Here is a 22,190-nt window from a genome sequence, read left to right on the forward strand (position 1 = left end):
TTTCTTTACTACAATAAAAAGCAAAAGATGTTTAGATTTAACCCATTTTTACTGAAAATAGCAGTGCTAAGACTTTGCAAGTACTGTATATAATTCAATGCCCCATTTCATAACAGAAAGTCATATTTTGATATGAAACCCCATAACACGTTGATTTATGACAAACCATTTGAACCATCAGATTTTAAATGACAAAATAGCATCATTTCTATAAGCGTGAAAGTTTAAATTGATCACTAAATTAATGTCAGTCAGTTTAAAGACCAAGGTGAGAGAGAGTTAATGGGGGAAACCTACAAAATGTGCGTATCTCTGAAAAGTGTTGAATGTGCTTCTTTACAGGACATCCAGAATTAAATCTGAGGCATGTGAGATCTCAGAATTCAGCTATACGATATAATGTCCTCTACAGAGGCCAAAACTCCATATCAGGAAGATATTTAACTCACCCGTCACAGAGAGAGAAACAGCAGAGCTTGATTGTGATGAGTTTGGTTTTCCATCTCTCTGTCCTTTACACGTGTACTGACCCGCATCAGACTTTTTAACTCCTCTGATAGTGAAAGTGTCTCTGTTTACAGTGTGATGCTCAGACACTTTAGTGCTGCCTTTATACCACTCATATCTCCAGTCACTGTGATCAGGCTTTATCTTACACTTCAGATTGACTGTCTCTCCAGTGAATACAGGACTGTCTGGTGTCACAGTCAGTGTAGATGTGGGTAAATCTGTACAAAAAAAAAAAAAATTATAGTAAGTTGTTAAAGTATTGTTTTATAAATGTAATGTTAACCCATGACTTATACATTTATAAAATTCAATATTTAACAATATTTGTATAATTTGACTTTTTTTTTTTTTTTTCCTGTCATTAGTTTTTTTTTGAGTGTTTTTAGGAGACAGTCCTGTATTCACAAAAAAGACAAACAAAAAAAAATTATTTAAAGCAGAATGAAGCTCCTGGAGAATCAGATCAAGACAGCAACTATAACCTCATATGAGGATCACACTGTAAACAGAATCAACTTCAACTATATGAGAAGATTCAAAAGAATGATTTACTACATCATTATCTTTTATGCAATATGTGGACAGAATCCAGATGGAAACCAAACTCATACACATATTAATTTGCATATTAATGTCTTTTGGGGCAACAAGCCACAAAAAGTTAAATATCTTCCTGATATGGAGTCAAAACAACCCAATCGCTCATTATGTCCACATTTGGTGAGCCTAAAGATCTCAATGCAGCAGTTTTAAGGACCACTTCCTGAGAATAAGCACAGGATACCCCTTTTCAGAGGATACCCTGATAATTTATTTTAATTAACCAACCCTCAACTTTCTTTAAAGCTTTAACAGTTTTTGACACATTAAATTTGGAGCCCATAAAGAAATATGATGCTTGAAATTTAAATCTGACTACATGTTGATTCATGACATGGTTTGATCCATGTAATCAACATGTTATGGGGACAAATATCAAAGTAGCTTTATGATAAAGCGTTGTTAATTTGCTTGTTACATTAAGTCAGAGAAAGACCAAGGAAAGTGACAACATGTTTCACTTAGGCAAACAGTAACATAACCATTAACAGCTTAAAATGCTGTCTTAAAAAAAGATAGTATGAAAATACATTATAAAAATAATTAAAATTATACATATTTTTTTCAAATACCATGGCATTTTTCCATATTAAAAATGTCTAATTTTTGAGGTCACAATGAACACATTGCAAGCATGCGTGAACGGGTTTGTTTTGTCCACAGTGGTACTGAGTGTAGACTTTTATTTTGCACAAACAGATGAAATACATTGACATTCAAAAAAACATAAAAATTTGAACGATTTGATACCACTAAATAAATAAATAAACCAAAATGCATTGTATTCATGTTTCTTTCTTTTTTTTCAGTCTTTTCATACCTGTTTTCTACAACAGGATAAAGCATAACATAGTGGTTCTTATATATAAGAAGAGTTACAGAGCTAGAAAACCAGCAGAATCAAACTGATTGAAACACACGACAAAAAATGCAGCCTTGTATTTACTACATAGGTTTCACAAAACTATCAGCTGGGTCCCTTCAGATCTGAGTTCTTTAGTAAATTTATGGGAAGAAACTCCCAGTCAAGTATTTGATGGAATGCATGTAATATTTGTCAAGACCATTCACTTTCAGTATCATTATCTCATTTTTGACCGAGATGGCTTTTAGCTGGTTTTGCATCCAACTCTTCATATTTTCATATACAAAGTACACTTGCTCACCTGTAAAACATTTTAAGTAATACAATACATTGTGCCCTATTTTTACTATTTTTGGAGCATTGTATTCTGCCAAAAGCACTGAATTTTTAGGTGGTTAAACTGAAGTTTATTCATAAACAGGACAGTCTCTCTAACTGCGTCATGTTTGCCCACTCTTTAAATACTCTTAAATTATGTAAATGTTTTAAAATTTATGTGCATGTGGTTCATAAAAAAATAAAAAAGAACAATTACATGAGTGCCTGGATATCACTGGCTTTGCAAATTTTTGTCATTACGAACAGTTTTGATGTCTAGCAATTACTTTAACTTTATTTTCTGTGGCCACCAGAATATAAATTCATTAATTGAGTATAAAAATTATACAGAATGTTCTTGCTGGGCAACTGACTGTATCAGGTGAGTGTTCATATTCACATCTGTTTAATACTCATTTAATCAATTTTTGTGGCTCAACACTTTTTTTCTACTCTTCTGTATCATCCACATCTCACATCTGTATAAGAATAAAATAATTCACTTTTTAAGACATGTTCACACTGTCGCGATTTAGCTCAAAGGGAAATGTATATAAATAATTACAATTAATTATGATTAATTACAATTATTTATATCAGCTGCCAGTAGTAACTGTAGCAGAATTAATTTCCCATCAACTAATCTGTTCGCCCAGCGAACATTCAGTATAATTTTTATATCAACTCTAAGAAATGATATTTTCTTGGCCACAGAAAATAACTTTCTTAAAGTACCATTGCATTAGAGCATGTAGCTTGAATCAGAATCATAAAGGGACATTAATTTGCAAAGCAGAATCAGAATCAAAACTTATGTAATTTGTGCACAAGAGTTTTATTAACGAAGGACTAACACATAACTAATCTAAACTAAACTAACAACAAACAAACATGAAACTCATACATGGGGGAAGGGCAAGTGAGAAGCAGTTAGAGAGAGACAAGGAAATGAAGCTAGGAAAAGAGTCAGTTAACCACCTGAGTGAAACCATCAGTGCTGTCTACAGCTTATACTAAACCTCTGTTCTGTTTAGTTAAATGTACGATACTTGCATTGCCTTGGTCATTGAACAAGTGTCCGAATGCAGTCTCGGGTGAAAGTCTTGATGGTTTGGAGCAGTGTTGGTTTTGGAATTGCGATCACGTTCTTTCGGGTCTGAAGAGTGATGAACTCCAAAGATGTTCTGACTCGATGGTGACTGGAATATTATTATTATTATTATTATTATTATTATTTTATTTTATTTTATTTATTTATTTTTTATTATTATTATATATTGAAGTCATATCTGAAGTTTCAATCTCTTGTTACATTTTTCAAAAATAAATATATAAGTAAATAAATAAACCAACTGTTAACTCTTGTAACACTGCGTTACAATCTGCCCCGCTATTATTAAACTATGCTTTTCTATGACATTAGCAACGTAATTTTCACTATTTACTTTTATGGATGTTAATAAGAAACCACAAGAAACAGGTGAATAAAGACTGACAATCGATGTTTAATGTTGAGAAATTATTATTTCAAGAAATGTAAAGCATTTTGGCTCGTTTATGTGTCTGGTGTTCTATGAGAGCTGTGTGTGGAGGGAGGGAAGTGTTTTTCTGAATGTCTGAATGTTTCATCTGTTTGTGCACATTGTTTTCAACTATACTGTAGCTGTGTTTTGCGTTCATAGCCGTTCCACACATGGTTGCAATGTGTTCATTGTGAACCTCAAAAATTAGACATTTTTTTATTAAAAATGCCATTATTTTATTTGAAAAAAATGTATAATTTTATTATTTTATAATATATTCTAGTTTGTCTTGTATTTTTAAGACAACATTTTAAGCTGTTAATGGTTATGTTACTATGTGCCTGTGAGACATGTTGTCACTTTTCACTTTCTTTCTTTTGAGGTAAATAACAAAAAACGTACACACTGTATTTATGAAACAAAGCTACACATTTGTACTAGACAAGTGTGAAAATAACATGGATAAAAATTATACTCTGAATCCCACATGGATTTACACAAACTGAGAGATTCAAAAAGTGTTAGGTTGTGCCCCGCGCTCCCCTAACTCCAAATTTAGAATTTTAATAAACATTATTTTGTTGACTCTTTATCAAATGCCTGAGATGTAATAATTAAAAAATAAAACTTGACATTTTAACTCTATTTTTGTTTTGTTTAAAGTATCATGAGAACTTCATATATTGAGATCAGTATCGAGTATCAAACCAAATCATGACATGAGTGAATCATTACACATTATTAACTAATATTTACTGTAGTCACTGTGGTTACAGGTGATATTCATGAGTAAAATGACTTGAGTGAGAGAATTCAATACAGATGAGTTTTGTACTGAAGTCAGAGAGAATGAGGTGACTTACAGATAATGATGTTAAATGAGTTCATGAAGTCTTCAGATAGTCTGTTGAAGTTGATTGAGATTCAGTTGCTCCTCATATGAGGTTGTAGTTGGAGGTCTTCAGCTCTCCTTCACCAGGAGCTTCATTCTGCTTTCTATGGAGAGTCAGAGGTGTTTGTCTGAGGACGTGACGGAGCCAGAGCCTCCTCAAAAACACTCAGATCAGAAAACTAATGACAGGACAAAAGCAAAACACAACAAATTATACAAAAGTTGTTAAAGATAATGAATAAAATAATGTATAAACAACATGGTTTTGTAACACATTTATAAAACAATATTACAATATAACTATATAATGTTTTTTTTTTTTTTTTTTTTTTTTTTTTACAGATTTACCCACATCTACACTGACTGTGACACCAGACAGTCCTGTATTCACTGGAGAGACAGTCAATCTGAAGTGTAAGATAAAGCCTGATCACAGTGACTGGAGATATGAGTGGTATAAAGGCAGCACTAAAGTGTCTGAGCATCACACTGTAAACAGAGACACTTTCACTATCAGAGGAGTTAAAAAGTCTGATGCGGGTCAGTACACGTGTAAAGGACAGAGAGATGGAAAACCAAACTCATCACAATCAAGCTCTGCTGTTTCTCTCTCTGTGACGGGTGAGTTAAATATCTTCCTGATATGGAGTTTTGGCCTCTGTAGAGGACATTATATCGTAGCTGAATTCTGAGATCTCACATGCCTCAGATTTAATTCTGGATGTCCTGTAAAGAAGCACATTCAACACTTTTCAGAGATAGCACATTTTTGTAAGTTTCCCCATTAACTCTCTCTCTCCTTGGTCTTTAAACTGACTGACATTAATTTAGTGATCAATTTAAACACGCTTATAGAAATGATGCTATTTTGTCATTTAAATCTGATGGTTCAAATGGTTTGTCATAAATCAACATGTTATGGGGTTTCATATCAAAATATGACTTTCTGTTATGAAATGGGGCATTGAATTCATATACAGTACTGTGCAAAAGTCTTAGGCCACTAGTATTTTATCAGCTAAAAAATGGTTTAAAGTCAGTTAAAGTCAGTCTTTTGCTGTAGTGTGTCAGTAGGAAATATCAGTTTACGTTTCTAAACATTCATTTTGCCATTAATTGTAATAATCCAGTGAGATTTTTGTATGGAGCACAGGCTGTTGTCAGACTCCTTGTGCAAACAGAGACATGATCTCTCCATCATTCAATCCAGTCTGTCTTAAGAAACAGAAAAAACGGAGACAGACTAAATCCAGAAGAACTGTGGCAACATCTCCAAGATGCTTTAAGAGACCTATACCTACAAAGCTACAGTACTGTTAAAATTTTTAGACAGTTAGGCACATAAAATGAGGATACTGTCAAAAATAATGTCATAAATAGATTTTCTTTATCAATGAACTTATATTAACGAAAATAAATCAGCATTTGATGTGAGCATCCTTTGCGTTTAAAGCAGCTTTTGCCCTAGGTGCACTTGTGCAGATTTTTTCAGGTAGCTTTGCAGGTAGGTTACTTGTGTCACACCCCTGGACTTTGAGTTGGTTTCTCCCATCTATTCCCCCTGTCCCCCTGTCTATCTCCCATCTAATCACCCTGTCTATATAATGTGTGTTCACAATCATGCTTTGTCGGACGTTAACGTTACCTCCCTGTGTTTCCTGTATTCCTTGTGGATTATTAAAGACTGTTCGTTTCACTACGTCATTGTTCGTCTGTTCCTGCCTGAAGCGTGACAACTTGAAACATCTTGGAGATGTTGAAACAGTTCTTCTGGATTTAGTCTGTCTCGGTTTTTCTGTTTCTTCATGTCATTCCATAGACAGACTGGATGATGGTGAGATCAGATCTCTGTGTGGAGCACTGGCTGTTGTCAGACTGCCTGTGCAAACAAAAATCTCTCTAGATTATTACAATTAATGGCAAACAGAATATTTGGAAATGTAAACTGATGTTTCCTACTGACACACTACACCATTTTTTAGCTGGTGAAAATACTACTGGCCTAAGACTTTTGCTTTAAAAGAACTACAAGGACATACAGCATGTTTTGAACAATATTCCTGTGAAACGATAGTATGAAAATCTTGCCAATTATTATTCTCATTAGTACATCCTAAAAACTTTTTTAGCTGGTGAAAATACTATAAATACATGAAAAGTTCAGATGCAAAACCAGCTAAATCCATCTGATGTCTTTTGCATTTTTATCAGGCTCTGTAAGTGTCCATGTATGGTCAGAAGAACTACAAGACCATTCACTCAGTATCATTATCTCATTTTTGACCGAGATGGCTTTTAGCTGGTTTTGCATCTCAACTCTTTATTTTACATCTAAAATAATAATATATATATATATATATATATCCAGTAATTTTACAGCATTTTATATATTAGACACACAATGCATTTTTTTTTTTCTTATGTGAAATAAAATAAAAAAAATAAGAAAATTAAATGTACAGTAATAAACACCTGTAAAAAAAAAAAAAAAAAAAAAAAAAAACCTTTCCAGTTTTTACAACTTTAACCTACAACAATACATTGTGCCGTATTTTTACTATTTTTGGAGCATTATGTTCTGCCTGCTGATTTTTTAGTATGTAAAACAAAACACTTCATGCAACGACAAATCGTTCAATCTGTCTCATGATTACGTCATATTCAGCACTCTTTTTACACTCTTAAATTATGTAAATATTGTACAATTGATGCATGTGATAAATAAATACAAAACAACATACATGTAGCCTGGATATTAATGTTTTATTTAGTTTTTGCCATTAACAGTTTTGATGTAGTTAATACAAACCATAAGCAAACCAGATCATAAATTGAATGCAGTATTTTTTTTTTCTCATATGTTCATGACATTGATCATGAGACTGTGATGCTGTTTCAGTCAATATTTACTCATATATGTATTAATACAGAGAGACCAAAACCTGTAGTGAAGGTGACGCCAGATCAGCGTGTGTTCAGAGGAGAGACAGTCACTCTCACATGTGACATACAGGGAGGAGGAAACATTCAGTGGACATACAGCTGGTTTAAAGATGGTTCAGTCATCAGACACGTCACTGAGAGAGTCTACACCATCTCACATCTGTGTCTGATAGTGGTGAATACAGCTGTAGAGGAGAGAGATCAGACTCACAGAGATCAGACATCAGTGCTGCTGTTACACTGACTGTATCAGGTGAGTGTTCATATTCACATCTGTTTAATGCTCATTTAAATCAATATTTTTTTAGCTCAATTTTTTACTCCTTCGTAGCAGTAACATCTGTTCTTATATGAGGACTGATGCAATTCACTTTTTATTATTCTGTCATTATTCTGTTTAGACACAATACTACATGTCTTGTGTGTGTTTTTGTTGACAAAACTTTCCATTGTTATATGCATCGACATCTTTGATATTTACTTTAGTTACTGTCGCTATGGTTACAGGTGATATTCATGACTGTTATAAGAATAAAAATGGACTTGAGTGAGAGAATTCAATACAGATGAGTTTTGTACTGAAGTCAGAGAGAATGAGGTGACTTACAGATAATGATGTTAAAGGAGTTCATGAAGTCTTCAGATAGTCTGTTGAAGTTGATTGAGATTCAGTTGCTCCTCATATGAGGTTGTAGTTGGAGGTCTTCAGCTCTCCTTCACCAGGAGCTTCATTCTGCTTTCTATGGAGAGTCAGAGGTGTTTGTCTGAGGACGTGATGGAGCCAGAACAAAACACAACAAATCACATGAAACATAAAATAATGAATTATAGTTTTTTTTACCACATTTACAAAATATTTTTCACTGTAAGTGCTGTTTTAGTCACTTCATGGTTTTGATTTTTCACAGCATTACCCACATCTACACTGACTGTGACACCAGACAGTCCTGTATTCACTGGAGAGACAGTCAATCTGAAGTGTGTGATTGAGTCTCACAGTAACTGGAGATATGAGTGGTATAAAGGCAGCACTGAAGTGTCTGAGCATTACACTGTAAATGGAAACACTCTCACTATTGTACAATCTAAAACATCTGATGAGGGTCAGTACACATGTAAAGGACACATAATATTATTGTTCTCTTAAAGTTACTGTACTATGTCCATATATATAGTTAAGTGACTTTTTAGGCAAATTGTAATGTGCTGAATGCATCAATGCCAGAATTATTATTTTTCTGATGCAGACAAATGCTGATTTGTCTCACACAGCTGAACTCTGACTTTTCATGATCTGAATCTGTTCTTGTTCTCCTGCAGGTCTAAAGCCAAAGCCTGAACTCACATCAGATCCTGCAGGAGCTGCACTGACAGGAAACACAGTGACTTTGATCTGTCGCATGGATCCGTCCACTGGATGGGACTTTTACTGGTACAAACACACACTGAACTCTGAGACAAAGAAGACAGAAACAAACTCCTACAGACTGAAGATTGATTCAGTGTCTGATGGAGGCCAGTACTGGTGTAGAGCTGGAAGAGGGAAACCAGTCTACTACACACAATACAGTGATGCACTGTGGGTAAATGTTACAGGTGAGAGAGAACATAGTATGTGACACAACATACAGATCACAGACAATATCTACAACTTATAAAACATTGAATCAAAACTAAATGCAATAATCTGTGTTTGTACAGTGACTCCTAAAGCTGTGGTGACGGTACGACCTGATGAACGAGTGTTCAGAGGAGAAACAGTCACTCTCAGATGTGATATAAAGTGGGGAGGAGACACTGAGTGGACGTACAGATGGGAAATAGAGGGAACAAACTACCAACATAAAAACTCTGTCAGCCGAATCTCAACACAAGAGTGGAACATCAGCAGTGTTAATCATGTTCACAGCGGTAAATACACCTGTACAGGACAGATGGATAAACAAAGCTCTCAGCGCAGTGATGCTGTTACACTGAATGTATCAGGTGAGTTTGTGTGTTTGTTCATTATTATCAGTGTGAACAGCTTCTCTCTCAGTTTCTCTGTGGCTCTATAACTCCTCATGTTTTGTTCAGCTGAAGCTCAGGCAGCAGTGCGAGTGTCTCCACAGCCGTGGCTGACTGAAGGAGACTCAGTGACTCTGATCTGTGAGGTTACAGGCTCCTCTACAGGCTGGACGTTCAGCTGGTTCAGAGATGATGATCATCTGTCAGACAGCAGCAGAGGAGCTGGAGGCTCTTACACTCTCAGTCCTGCTGCTCTACAGCACACAGGAGTTTATACGTGCAGAGCAGAGAGAGGACGACCGGCCTATTACACAAACTACAGTAACACACAGCCACTGTGGATCATTGGTGAGTCTGTGTGACACTGTTTATGCTTGTGTTCATCTGTATTTGTGTTGCATTACAGTCTCTAGCACAGGGAGGCAAAACCATCTAAAACAAATGCTGTCAAAAACCTGCTCTCACTTCCTTCCAATTCTTAGTCTAAACCAGATCAGAAGTGCTATCAAATACACACTCATAATATCTGCATTATAAGACCCTTCTTATTTCAAACTTTAGTGCTAAAATTCATCTTAATTGTTCTTAATTACAGATTTTATTTCACAACCACATGTGTGTTGTCAGTTTGAATGATATTTTCTTCTTCTCAGGTGTTTCTCGTTCAGTGTCTCTGGTGGTCAGTCCCAGCAGAAGTCAACACTTCTCATCTGACTCTCTCTCTCTGAGCTGTGAGGATCAGAGTAACTCTGCTGGATGGACAGTGAGAAGATACACAGACAGAAACACTGAAGATTGTATAAAACAAACAGGATCTACATGTCGAATCGTCTCTCTCAGCACATCTGACACTGGAGTTTACTGGTGTCAGTCTGAATCTGGAGAGAAACGTCATCCTCTCAACATCACTGTACATGGTGAGTCTTGTTTCTAACTCTCACTTTCTAATCTAAATTCTAAATATCTCTCACATTTTCAACTAATGGTTTGCTCTACAGCTGTTCAGAGACTGATAATACTGTACAAATTGAATGATTTTTAGATATTATGGTGTCCACATTCATCAGACAGTCTTCTTTTCATTTAAATAGTTTTTGGTCAGACTACTGTACATGGAATCAGTTTCATGCCAGCTGTTAAAAGTCTGGCTACACAGCACATTGTTTTGATGTTTTCTTACTATTTGCAGTAAGCACACATTTCTTGTGTTGTGTAGATGGTGATGTGATTCTGGTGAGTTCTGTTGATCCTGTGATTGAGGGAGATACTCTGACTCTACACTGTTTACATCGATCTACAAACTCCCCCGATCCTCACAGCTGATTTCTATAAAGACGGGTCACTCATCCAGAATCAGACGACAGGAGAGATGAACATCACTACTGTCTCAAAGTCACATGAGGGTTTCTACTACTGTAAAACAGAGAGAGGACAGTCACTCCACAGCTGGATCTCAGTCAGAGGTCTGGGAATAATGAGTGACTTTATGTACGTTTGTAATATTATCATACAGTATGTCACTCACAAATAGATCTTGTCATGTTCTCCAGTCTCAGCAGCTTCATTATCTCCTCTTCTGGTCACTGGTGTGGTTGTGGGATTGAGTGTTTCCCTGTTGATCTTCATCTCACTGGTGCTGCTGTGGAGATACAAGAAGAACAAAGGTGTGGAGCAGTTCATAACATTTTATATGATTAATACAACCAAACAGCAACAGATGAAATATGCAGTTTTTGAATAAAGGCTCATGAAAAGATCTTATTGTCAGCTTAAAGAGTCACTGTAATCACTGCAAATATTGTTAAGTGACCATAATGCTCTTTGTTTCTATTATAGATTAGCAGTGTAACGTTAACCAGACATCAGACCCAAATCAATCTGCAGAATCTCAAACAGAAAACTCTCCTCTACACTGTAAAAAACAATTTGAGTCAACTTAAAATAATTTGTAACCTGGCTGCCTTAAAATTTTAAGTTCAGCCAACTCAAAAACAGTTTATTCAACTTGAAATGTTAAGTTGTACTAAGTGACAGCTTAGTTATTTGAGTTGATTCAACTTAAAATTTTAAGGCAGCTGGGTTACTTACCCATCTGTTAAGTTTAGCAAACACAAATATCTAAGTTGTTACTTAGTACAACTTAACATTTCAAGTTGAGCCATAATGTCACTCTTTATCACACTCTGACTGTTGTACTAGGACTGGACTACATAAACTTCTTTTAGTTGACTGAACTTAACATTTTAAGGCAGCAGGGTAACAAATTATTTTAAGCTGACTCAAGAAATTGTGTTGTTTATTTTTTACAGTGTACAGTCTGGTCAGCCTAATTAACTAATTATTTAAAGGGACAATTAACAAATAAAAATGAATCATTGTCGATACAATGGACAAAAGAGTCAATGAAGAATTCAAAAGAGTCCAGTGTTGTTTGGTCACCAGCATTCCTCAAAATATATTTTTGAACCACTTTAAGCTTTATAGATCATTATTTTTTATCTTCAAGACTGCTTTGCTTTCTAACTTTTATCCTCAAATGCTTGTTTTCTGTCCAGCAGGTTCTGATCACATTTATGAAGTTGTGACTGAAATGAATAAGAGAGACAAAGGTTGAGTCTTAAACCTTATTTAAACACATATCATTCATAATCAACAAATATAATTTGTTCAATCATATTGGCTTTTTTTTTTTTTTTTAAGATGATCCGAAACCATTGGCAGACGTCACATATTCAGTGATCACTGTTAATAAAATAAAGGACAAAGGTTGAAACAAAGTCTCTTAACTACACTTCTGACTACAATATAATCATCATCAGAAACATTAAAACATTTCTAATTCATTAAATACAAATGTATATTTCTTTCTAACAATTAAGAGTGAATTAATCATTATTATTATTTTTCTAGACAATACTGCAACAAAGCCAAATAATGTGACATACTCAGAAGTCAGAAGAAAAGAAAAGAAATCCAAAAGCAAAGGTAAGATCGTGTTTTTCCTAAATTACAATATTTCTAGCATGTTCTAGCATGCATCTAAACACAACCGTCTGAATGATTCATCATATTAAACTCAGATATAATCATTTCATAATATCTGAAAAAGAAACCATTTACAATCATAAACAACAATGATAAAGCCAATACACTTCATTCTGGAAATGTAGCAGAACAATCAACACTCACAACAATCAGATCTGCCTGATTTTACTGATAAAAAATAAAACAGACCAGACAGACTAGAGAGTCAGATAACCAACCTGCTGTTTTTCATGACAGGTGACAGACAGAGAGTCGAGCTTCATCACTATTACAGTCAAACCACTAACCTTAAATTAAGGCTTAAAACATTAGGCATTGTTTCTGCTGAAGATCAGATTTATTCATAAAAGTCACAAGGCTTATTGAGGAAATATAAAACTGTATTATTATTTTATTGTTATTTATTTTTTGTGTTCTTCAGGTGCTGATGCTGGTGATGCAACTTATGCTCAACCTATTAGGAAGAAAAACAAAACACGTAAGAATTCTGTTACATTTGTACAATAATTTCACAATAACTGACAAGCAGTTCATAACTGACACTTGTTCATGCAGATTTTGGCATATATTGATTCTTTTACATTATAAATCTGATTTAAGTGATTCAGTTCAGTTACTTGTGAGGTTCATCATGATCTTAAAACTGTAAATCATCAGCAGAATAAGCTAAAATCAAAGGTTTGTGTTAATCACATCACCTCCATAATGCTTCATCTTCATCCTGTTTAAAGGTCCGTGAGTGCAGTGAAGACAACAGACGGTTAAAGGAGATTCACACCAGCAGAAACAGTAACGCTTGCATTGCTTAACAAATTAATCTGAGTGAACTGCTTATGCACATGCTTGATTGAAAGACTTTAGAGATACATATTGACCGTATTATCTGCACACATGTAAGCACACAAATGTATCTATACTGTATAATAAAACATCTTCTCCAGTGAGCTCTTATGTTTAACACAAGTGAAACTGCCTGAAATATTATTACATTAATTGCTGTGCAGCACCAAGAATTAAATAAATATTGTAATTGGGCACTTTGTTGATAAGAGTTAAATACAATGTGTTCATTGTCTTATAAAATAATGCATGATGTGTTTTTGCCAAGACAACAAGACAGACAGAGATTATATTTGTTGCATGAATATATTTTCATATATACTTCTTTTTACAATCATATATTTTCAGATATTTCATGTAATTCATATACAAAAAAAAAAAAAAAAAAAAAAGTTTATGCTATTTCTTGCTACAGTTAATGAAGTGTGAGATTTATATTCGCTAAATAAATGCAATTAAAAACAAAAACATTTGTATGTTTTCTTTGCAGGACTTTACCTTTCACAATTATTAGGGTCATTTTAACCATAGATAAATGTAGTTCTATGTTAATAGCACTAAATGCATCAAGCTTTTTGTTTGAATGTTGAAAAAAAAAATGTTTTATATATTTTCTTATTTATTTTAAATTTAATGAAGTATCCGAGTGTAAACAGGAGAAAGGTTCATTATTTCTTGGTTTCTGGGAAACTGTAATAACATGGTTTAAAATAAGACAGATCAAACATTGAATTAAGCTAAACCAATTAAAAATCTAAATATTTAAAATATATAGTTTTGGGAATTGGTGAACAAGTCATCTTGATGCCCTCTTACATGTTAGCTGAGGCCCCCTAGTGACCCCTGTTTGAGAACCACTGATCTACACATTAACAGAGAAAAAAAAAAAACAAAAAAAGAAAAAGACAAGAGCCCTGATAAAAAAAAAAAGTGGTTGGAGAAAACATGAATCATTTTATAAATGATTTAGTACTTAAAAGTGAACTAAATGACAAGGTCATGGGTTCGGTTCTCAAGGATTCCCAAAGACCAATAAAATGAATACACTCACATTAAATGCGAACTTATTGGGGTGGTTTCCCGGTGTCACGAATCTGGTCAATGTTCTGCGGTCCGCTCACCACCAGATGTCACTCTCACCCTATCACACACGGACTGTTGCACTACACCCCGGACTACATTCCCCATCAGCCATTGCACGTCACCCGCGTCCAATCAGAGACACTATTTAAGCCCCGGTCTTCCTGCTGCAACCTGCCGAGTATTGAATTGTTCTTTGCATTCATACAAAGCGTTCCCTCGTATCCCGTGTCTGGTTTCCGTTTGTTTTTCCTTGTTTATTTGTTTCGTTGTCCCGCCGCCTGCCTTTTGTGACTCTCGCCTGTCTGACCATTCTCCTGCTTCGCCCTTTGGATAACGTACGCCGCTGATCGACCCTCGCCTGTTTATGGACTATTCTTCGTTTCGCTGTCTAAACACCTGTTTGCCATTGTTTGACCCTGCCTGCCTTTCGACCATGTCTTTGCCTTGTTGCATTAATAAAAGTCTGCGAATGGATCCGCCTGCCTCCCGTCTCCTTGTTACAGAATACTCGGCCAACAAGGATCCAGCAGCTCAGATCATGCGCCTTAAACAAGGTGAGCGGTCCATTGAGGAGTACATTTTGGACTTTATTATGTTGGCTAATCAGACTTCTATGGACGATCTGTGTCTGATGATATTTTTCCATGGAGGGCTTTCCGAACCCTACCGCTCCTCAATGCCACTTTATCAACCCCATTGGACAGTATACAGACATTGCACTACAGATTTTTGGTTCATCGCTCACTGTGGGTGTCGAGGGGAAGCAACGCGACATCGCGGTAACGCCGGCCGTACAACCCACCCGTGTAATGGCGGCCGTGCCGGTGCGCGCTCACAAGATGGCGGCGACGGCGGAGCCCGTTCACAAAATGGCGGCGAAAGCAGAGCTCCGTCACGTCACAGCTGCCATACAAGAGCCATTTAAAGTTACAGCTACATTTCCTGAGTCAAGTCAAGTTTCGAAGCCAAGTCAAGCTACGGCTGTCGTTCCAGTGTCAAGTCAAACTACGGTCCTGGTTCCTGTGTCAAGTCAAGTTAAAGCTGTGTTTCCTGTGTCAAGTCAAGTCAGAGCTATCGCTCCTATCTCAAGTCAAGTTACAGCCATCTTTCCTGAGCCAAGCACTGTCAAGATGGCCGTCACGCCAGAGCCACTGCACAAGATGGCTGCCACGCCAGAGCCACTGCACAAGATGGCTGCCACGCCAGAGCCACTGCACAAGATGGCTGCCGTCTCCAAGCCCCTCCACAAGATGGCCGCCGTCTCCAAGCCACTCCACAAGATGGCCGCCGTCTCCAAGCCACTCCACAAGATGGCCGCCATTCCGCCATGCCGCGGCGGCTACCCCAGGGTCAAGTCAAGACGCAGAGTCAAGTCAAGACACAGCTGTCGTTCTCCACGAGTCAAGCCAAGTCACGGCTGTTCCCCACGAGTCAAGTCACGTCACGACTGTTCCCCACGAGTCAAGTCACGTTACGGCTGTTGTTCATGAGTCAAGTCCCGTTACAGCGGATTTCCATGAGCCAAGCCAGGCTACAGCAGATTCTCATAAGCCAAGTCAAGTTGCTGCTGTTATTCCAGAGCCAAGTCAAGCTTCAGCCGCTGCTCCAGAGTCAAGTCAGGCTACAGCTGTAGCTTCCAAGTCCAGTCAAGCTTCCAAGTCCAGCAACGTCAAAGCGGTCGTTCCTGCGTCAAGCAACGTCAAGGCAGTCGTTCCTGAGTCAAGCAACGTCATAGCCGTGGTTCCTGAGTCAAGTAAAGTCAATGATCTTCACAAGCCAATTCAAGTCACCGCTGGTCTTCACGTGTCAGATCAGAGTCCCGTCACGTCCCCGCCTGACGGCCCAGAGTCCCGTCACGTCCCGCCTGACGGCCCAGAGTCCCGTCACGTCCCGCCTAACGGCCCAGAGTCCTGTCACGTCCCGCTCGACGGCCCAGAGTCAAGTCACGCCTCGTCTGACCGCCCAGAGCCTTGTCACATCAGGTTTACTAATGCGAGGTCACCATTCTCAGTATGTGGGCCGCACACTACACTCCAAAGGTCACGTCTGTTCACAAGTCCGCCCGGGGTCACGTCTGGTCACAAGTCCGCCCCTGAGATCACGTCTGGTCTCAAGTTAGCACCAGAGGTCCCGTCTGGTCTCAAGTCTGCTCCAGAGGTCCCATCTGGTCCCAAGTCTGCTCCAGAGGTCCCGTCTGGTCTCAAGTTTTCTCCAGAGGTCCCGTCTGGTCTCAAGTCTGCTCCAGAGGCCCCGTCTGACCATGAGTCAGCTCCAGAGGCCTTCCCAGTCGGAGAAGCTGCGCCAATGCCTCCTGAGGTGTCAGCTTCGGCTGTAGATCCTCCTAGGGAGGCGGCGTTCATCCTCAAACACTCTGCTTCTCCCCTTATTCTGTCTGCCTCCTCTGTCCCTGTTCTCCCCAGGTCCCAGCCTATTACATGGGTTCCTGCTCCGCCCTGGAGGCCTCCTGCGCCTCCTGCTGGGCCTCCTACGCCTCCTGCTCCGCCCTGGAGGGCTCCGGCGCCTCCTGCTCCGGCTCCGCCCTGGAGGGCTCCTGCGCCTCCTGCTCCGGCTCTGCCCTGGAGGGCTCCTGCGCCTCCTGCTCCGGCTCCGCCCTGGAGGGCTCCTGCGCCTCCTGCTCCACCCTGGAGGGCTCCGGCGCCTCTGGCTCCGCCTCCGGCTCCACCCTGGAGGGCTCTGGCGCCTCCGGCTCCGCCCTGGAGGGCTCCTGCGGCTCCTGCTCCGCCCTGGAGTGCTTCCTCCCTACCGGTTCTGCCTCAGTCTCCCGGCCCTCCCACCGCTGCCCAGGACTGTTTTGCTGTTGGAGCGTCTGGAAGCCTATCCTTGGGGGGCTATGTCACGAATCTGGTCACTGTTCTGCGGTCCGCTCACCACCAGATGTCACTCTTACCCTATCACACACGGACTGTTGCACTACACCCCGGACTACATTCCCCATCAGCCATTGCACGTCACCCGCGTCCAATCAGAGACACTATTTAAGACCCGGTCTTCCTGCTGCAACCTGCCGAGTATTGAATTGTTCTTTGCATTCATACAAAGCGTTCCCTCGTATCCCGTGTCTGGTTTCCGTTTGTTTTTCCTTGTTTATTTGTTTCGTTGTCCCGCCGCCTGCCTTTTGTGACTCTCGCCTGTCTGACCATTCTCCTGCTTCGCCCTTTGGATAATGTACGCCGCTGATCGACCCTCGCCTGTTTATGGACTATTCTTCGTTTTGCTGTCTAAACACCTGTTTGCCATTGTTTGACCCTGCCTGCCTTTCGACCATGTCTTTGCCTCGTTGCATTAATAAAAGTCTGCGAATGGATCCGCCCGCCTCCCGTCTCCTTGTTACACCCGGACCAAGATTAAATTAAGACAGGAGTAGGCCTTAATCTAGAATAGTTAATCATGTTTTAAAAATGGTTTTCTGAAACACAGATTAAGTACAGATTACTAACACCTGGACTATGGAGTCCTCAACTAAAATACATTCGATTAATTTAGTACCACCTGTGCAAATCAGGATTAGCTGGATTGAGGTTGCCTATAAAACATGGAATGAACCAAGAAAAGGTTAAAAGTGTATGTAACTGAGAAGCAAATCCAAGAAAAACAATAGCAGCAGAAAAAACACTGCAATCAAAAAACAAACAAATTAATTAATTAGTTAACACACAAACAAGTGTTTGAACAAGAGAAAGCTTTTTAAAAGCAAGCAATGTAAACTGCACACAACAGGTGTCAAAATATAAAATTAGGAATTTCTAGGAATCGCTTTGTAATGAATTCTTGCATAAATTATTGCAATCAGCTGTTGTTGTTAGTTTTGCAGCATTAGTATTGTTATTATTTGTTGTTAGAATTACATATTTTAACAATATCCCCATGAAAACAGTAAAGAGAAAAGAATAGCTGTTTGAGAGAGAGAGACATTGTCAGAATTATATTGGCACCCTAAAAAAATAGTATAAAAATAAGAGCATTGGGAACATAAATCTGTATTTATTGTTTGTCTTTCTGATCTTTCTAAAAAAAAAAAAAAAAAAAAAAAAAAAAAAAAAGTAAAAGTAAATTTTATATATATATATCACAAAAATCTTTTCTTTTTTTAACAAAATCACATTATGAAAATATTTTTTTTCTCTAATACACATTGGCCTAGAAATTATTATGAGTAAAATCTTTGAAGATCTACTGTACATTCCCATTTACATTTACATTTTAGGACACCAGGGTGACTAAATATATACAGGAATATAAATATGAGGGAACACAAAGATCAATTCCCTTTATCATCCATCATAATGACACAAAAAAATAGAGTTCTGCAGATAGTTCCAATCAACAGGAAATGTTAACAATCTGCCTACAGTGATTTGTCTGTGTCTGAACTGTCTTAATGCAATGTGAGGAAGAAAGTTTGAGTGGCACAAGACTTTCCAAGGATCACAGCTGGAGAATTGCAGAAAATAGTCTTGGAGTCATAATGAGCTATGGTTGGATCTTCCAGCAGAACAATGAATCAAAAGGACCATCAACATTAACAAAAAAAAAAAAAAAAAAAAAAAAAAAAAAAAAAAAAAAGGACACTGAGCACAAAATGAAGGTTCTGCCATGGATGTCCCAGTTCCCTGACCTAAACCCTATAGAAAACTGAAGACAAGAGAGTTTATCATGGAGTTGGGAATCTGAAGGGTCTGGAGTGAATCTGGATGAATATATACCATATATGATCTCTTGTCAAGTGTTTTTCAGAGTCATCAGGCATTATAGGATAGACCATAGCTGTTAAATTGGCAAAAGGAGGTTGCAAAAAGTATTGAATAAAAGGGTGCTATTAATTGTGGCCAATGTGTGAGAGAGAAAAAAAAAAAAAAAAAAAAAAAAAAACTTTCATAGTGACATTTCCATTCCTTTTCGTTATACTTAAAGTAAAAGGCATTTTTTTTTTTTTTTTTTTTAAATAAAACACCAAAATAATTACCCAATAACTAAAAATGATAATACACATTGTATTTATTTAACAAATCATAACTACTTATACCATTCAGAAACCTGCTCTTTGTGTGAAAGGATGGGTGGCTCTTAAAAGAGCCGTTGGGGTTTGCTTTTTTGTTGTTGTTGTTTTTAGAAATCGCTTAACCTCCGAAACCATACAGAGTGCGTCCCTGTCGTTTCAAAGCATATACAACATCCATGGCGGTAACGGTCTTTCTTTTAGCGTGTTCAGTGTAAGTCACAGCATCACGAATAACGTTCTCCAGAAACACCTTCAACACACCGCGGGTCTCCTCATAGATCAACCCGGAAATACGCTTGACACCGCCACGACGAGCAAGACGACGAATTGCTGGTTTAGTGATTCCCTGAATGTTATCGCGAAGAACTTTTCGGTGACGCTTAGCGCCTCCTTTACCAAGACCTTTACCGCCTTTTCCTCTTCCTGACATGTCTACAACTACTCTTCAAATGACAACAAAGAAAACAGTTTGGTAATTCAAAAAAGAAAATGGGGAGTTTATATTTCGCTAAAGGACCTAGGTGAAACCAAAATCATGGGCGGTTCTACTAAACGTCACCCGTTACGTCTAATCCGAGTGCATCATTCATGTTCTGTGTCAATATTACATTCACGAGCGAGTGTAACGGAGTTAAAAAGAACATTAATAGTAACGATATTCATTATGTTGAATTTCATGAAATTAGAATGTTTTGGTGTCTTCTAGTGATTAATACATTGCAGACGTTATCGTTATTTTTGTCCATTTGCGCCTACCGTAGTTCAGCAGAAAATGGTTAACGCTGCTGCGGGTAAGTTTGTTTTTCCACTCTTCAGTTCAGTGTGTTTAAAATACGATAAAAGTGTGTTTAATGTAAGTTTTACCTAATGTAAAAGGGTTATGTGTGTTTATATCAACAAATGTATAATGTTTTGGAGGAGTTTACATCTCAGATGAAACTTTGTCGAATAATTATCGTCGTGCTTCATGTCTCGTATAGTGAGACTGACACGTGCTGTTACTAGTGTAGTATTGTGTAGCTGAATGGATAACACACTGTGAGTTTACCCTTAATGAGAGCGAGTTGTTGATTTTATGTTCTTTATTTCAGTTATGTCTGTGTCTGCAATGTTGTCACCCGGTGTATTAATAGATATTGATGTATTTCTCAGACACGATCATCGTTGCTGCGGTGAATAAAAGAACTGACAACCAGAGTCGTTGTATGTGTCGTCCATTCGAAATTGGTGACAGTCGTAAGGGACAACAATCGTTACACAAGGACCACACCTCAACCAAATATGTTATTGAATAGTTTATTGCTTAGAATGTTAGGGAGGAGGAGGAAGAGGATGAAAAGGTAAGGGGAGACTCAGGGTGGGGGTGTCGTCTCGTTTGTATATTTAGACCAGATGATTTGGACCCCTGATGCAACCTGAAAGGAGAAAATGCAGCATTATCTCTAGTCAGCGGTCATGACCACAATTGTAGATATAAGCTGACCAACATTACTTTCTCTGACAATAGTTTTGGTGTAGTCATGCCATGGTTTCCCATGTTTGCTTGAGAAATATTATAGTTAGGCCCACCCAAATTTAGGTTGGTCGAACAGCATCCAGTTGACCTAAACGGAAATTCATTTGGCCTTCATCTTAACTGGACTTTAGCCCATTAGCCAGATAGATGAGTTAACAAGGTTACAACATGATCTACAAGTGTTAGTGTTAACCAGATCTGTAAAATCTCTTTTGATCTTAACTGAACTTTAGCCCAATTACAACATGATCTACTGGAGTCAATCATTCCAGAGTAAACAGGATCAATTCAAATGTAACAATGTATTATCAGTCAGGTAAATATGTATTATGTCAATTCAGAGATAATCAATGCAAGACATCAAATTCTCAAAAGTAAATCTAAGAGTAAAAGATGCATACCTTATTATAATTTATGTTTGCAGAGATTTCATAATCATACAAACAGAAACATCCCTAATATAATCATAGCATCACAGTCAAAGCAAGTTCTGCAGACGCTTCTCTCAGTGATGTGGTTTGGTTGTAGACGTACCTTGTAATGGAAGTCACAGCATTTTGTGGGTTGTTTCTATATAGTGGGCCTCATTTTTCTGAAAATGAACATTTAGAGTTACAGCAATAACAGCTCACATTTTACTTGTTGCACTGGCTTCTTTCAGCTCATCGCTAAGGACACATTGTTATTTGTGTTTGGTGACTTCAGAAGCTGTTTGTAGTGAAAAATGACAGAAGTGTTAAGAGGCCTAATAAATAAGTTGAGCTAATGGTCGTGGTTTGACTTCTGCTCTGTTTCTGCTCTCTGGTTTTAACAAGAGTGGGGGAGATAGTTATTCTTATTCTGCTTCTTTAGTTTCATAAACCTCAAAATACGACCACAAGAGCAAAAGATTCACAGCAACATGTGCATGTCATTTTCATTTACTTCCACTTCTTAGAAACCCTGTCTAATGTCAAACTTTAGAGTCTCTGTTTTCTTATATTTTATTTGACAGTGAGTCAACAATAGCACCAACTGGTGAAACAAAA

The 22,190-nt window shown here is 37.8% G+C and overlaps 3 protein-coding genes across 3 annotated transcripts in view; 1 reads left to right on the plus strand and 2 right to left on the minus strand.

The window, feature by feature from the left end:
* The window catches only part of LOC127158820 (Fc receptor-like protein 5), a 47,045-nt gene extending 33,473 nt beyond the window's left edge, over window positions 1-13,572 (plus strand). The window contains 15 exon segments of the mRNA XM_051101813.1: window positions 5,051-5,329; window positions 7,639-7,812; window positions 7,815-7,904; window positions 8,972-9,247; window positions 9,353-9,637; window positions 9,728-10,006; window positions 10,312-10,575; window positions 10,875-10,972; window positions 10,974-11,121; window positions 11,209-11,322; window positions 12,217-12,267; window positions 12,359-12,424; window positions 12,569-12,643; window positions 13,125-13,181; window positions 13,435-13,572. Coding sequence (XP_050957770.1) covers window positions 5,051-5,329; window positions 7,639-7,812; window positions 7,815-7,904; window positions 8,972-9,247; window positions 9,353-9,637; window positions 9,728-10,006; window positions 10,312-10,575; window positions 10,875-10,972; window positions 10,974-11,121; window positions 11,209-11,322; window positions 12,217-12,267; window positions 12,359-12,424; window positions 12,569-12,643; window positions 13,125-13,181; window positions 13,435-13,442 — 2,264 coding nt within the window. The 3' untranslated portion in view covers window positions 13,443-13,572.
* LOC127158822 (histone H4) overlaps window positions 1-22,190 on the minus strand; it is a 98,605-nt gene that overhangs the window by 65,011 nt on the left and 11,404 nt on the right. The gene's annotated exons all lie outside the window — the stretch shown is intronic.
* On the minus strand, window positions 19,729-20,103 carry LOC127158823 (histone H4). Its single transcript, XM_051101816.1, has one exon. It carries the CDS (start codon window positions 20,074-20,076, stop codon window positions 19,765-19,767), a length of 312 nt encoding a protein of 103 aa, XP_050957773.1. The 5' UTR covers window positions 20,077-20,103; the 3' UTR covers window positions 19,729-19,764.

Source organism: Labeo rohita, unplaced genomic scaffold (genome assembly GCF_022985175.1).
Source record: "Labeo rohita strain BAU-BD-2019 unplaced genomic scaffold, IGBB_LRoh.1.0 scaffold_172, whole genome shotgun sequence".
Classification (NCBI taxonomy): domain Eukaryota; kingdom Metazoa; phylum Chordata; class Actinopteri; order Cypriniformes; family Cyprinidae; genus Labeo; species Labeo rohita.

Bases quoted from the DNA above. Each gene is read 5' to 3' on its own strand.
- LOC127158823 (XM_051101816.1), bottom strand. From the start codon at position 20,076: ATGTCAGGAAGAGGAAAAGGCGGTAAAGGTCTTGGTAAAGGAGGCGCT.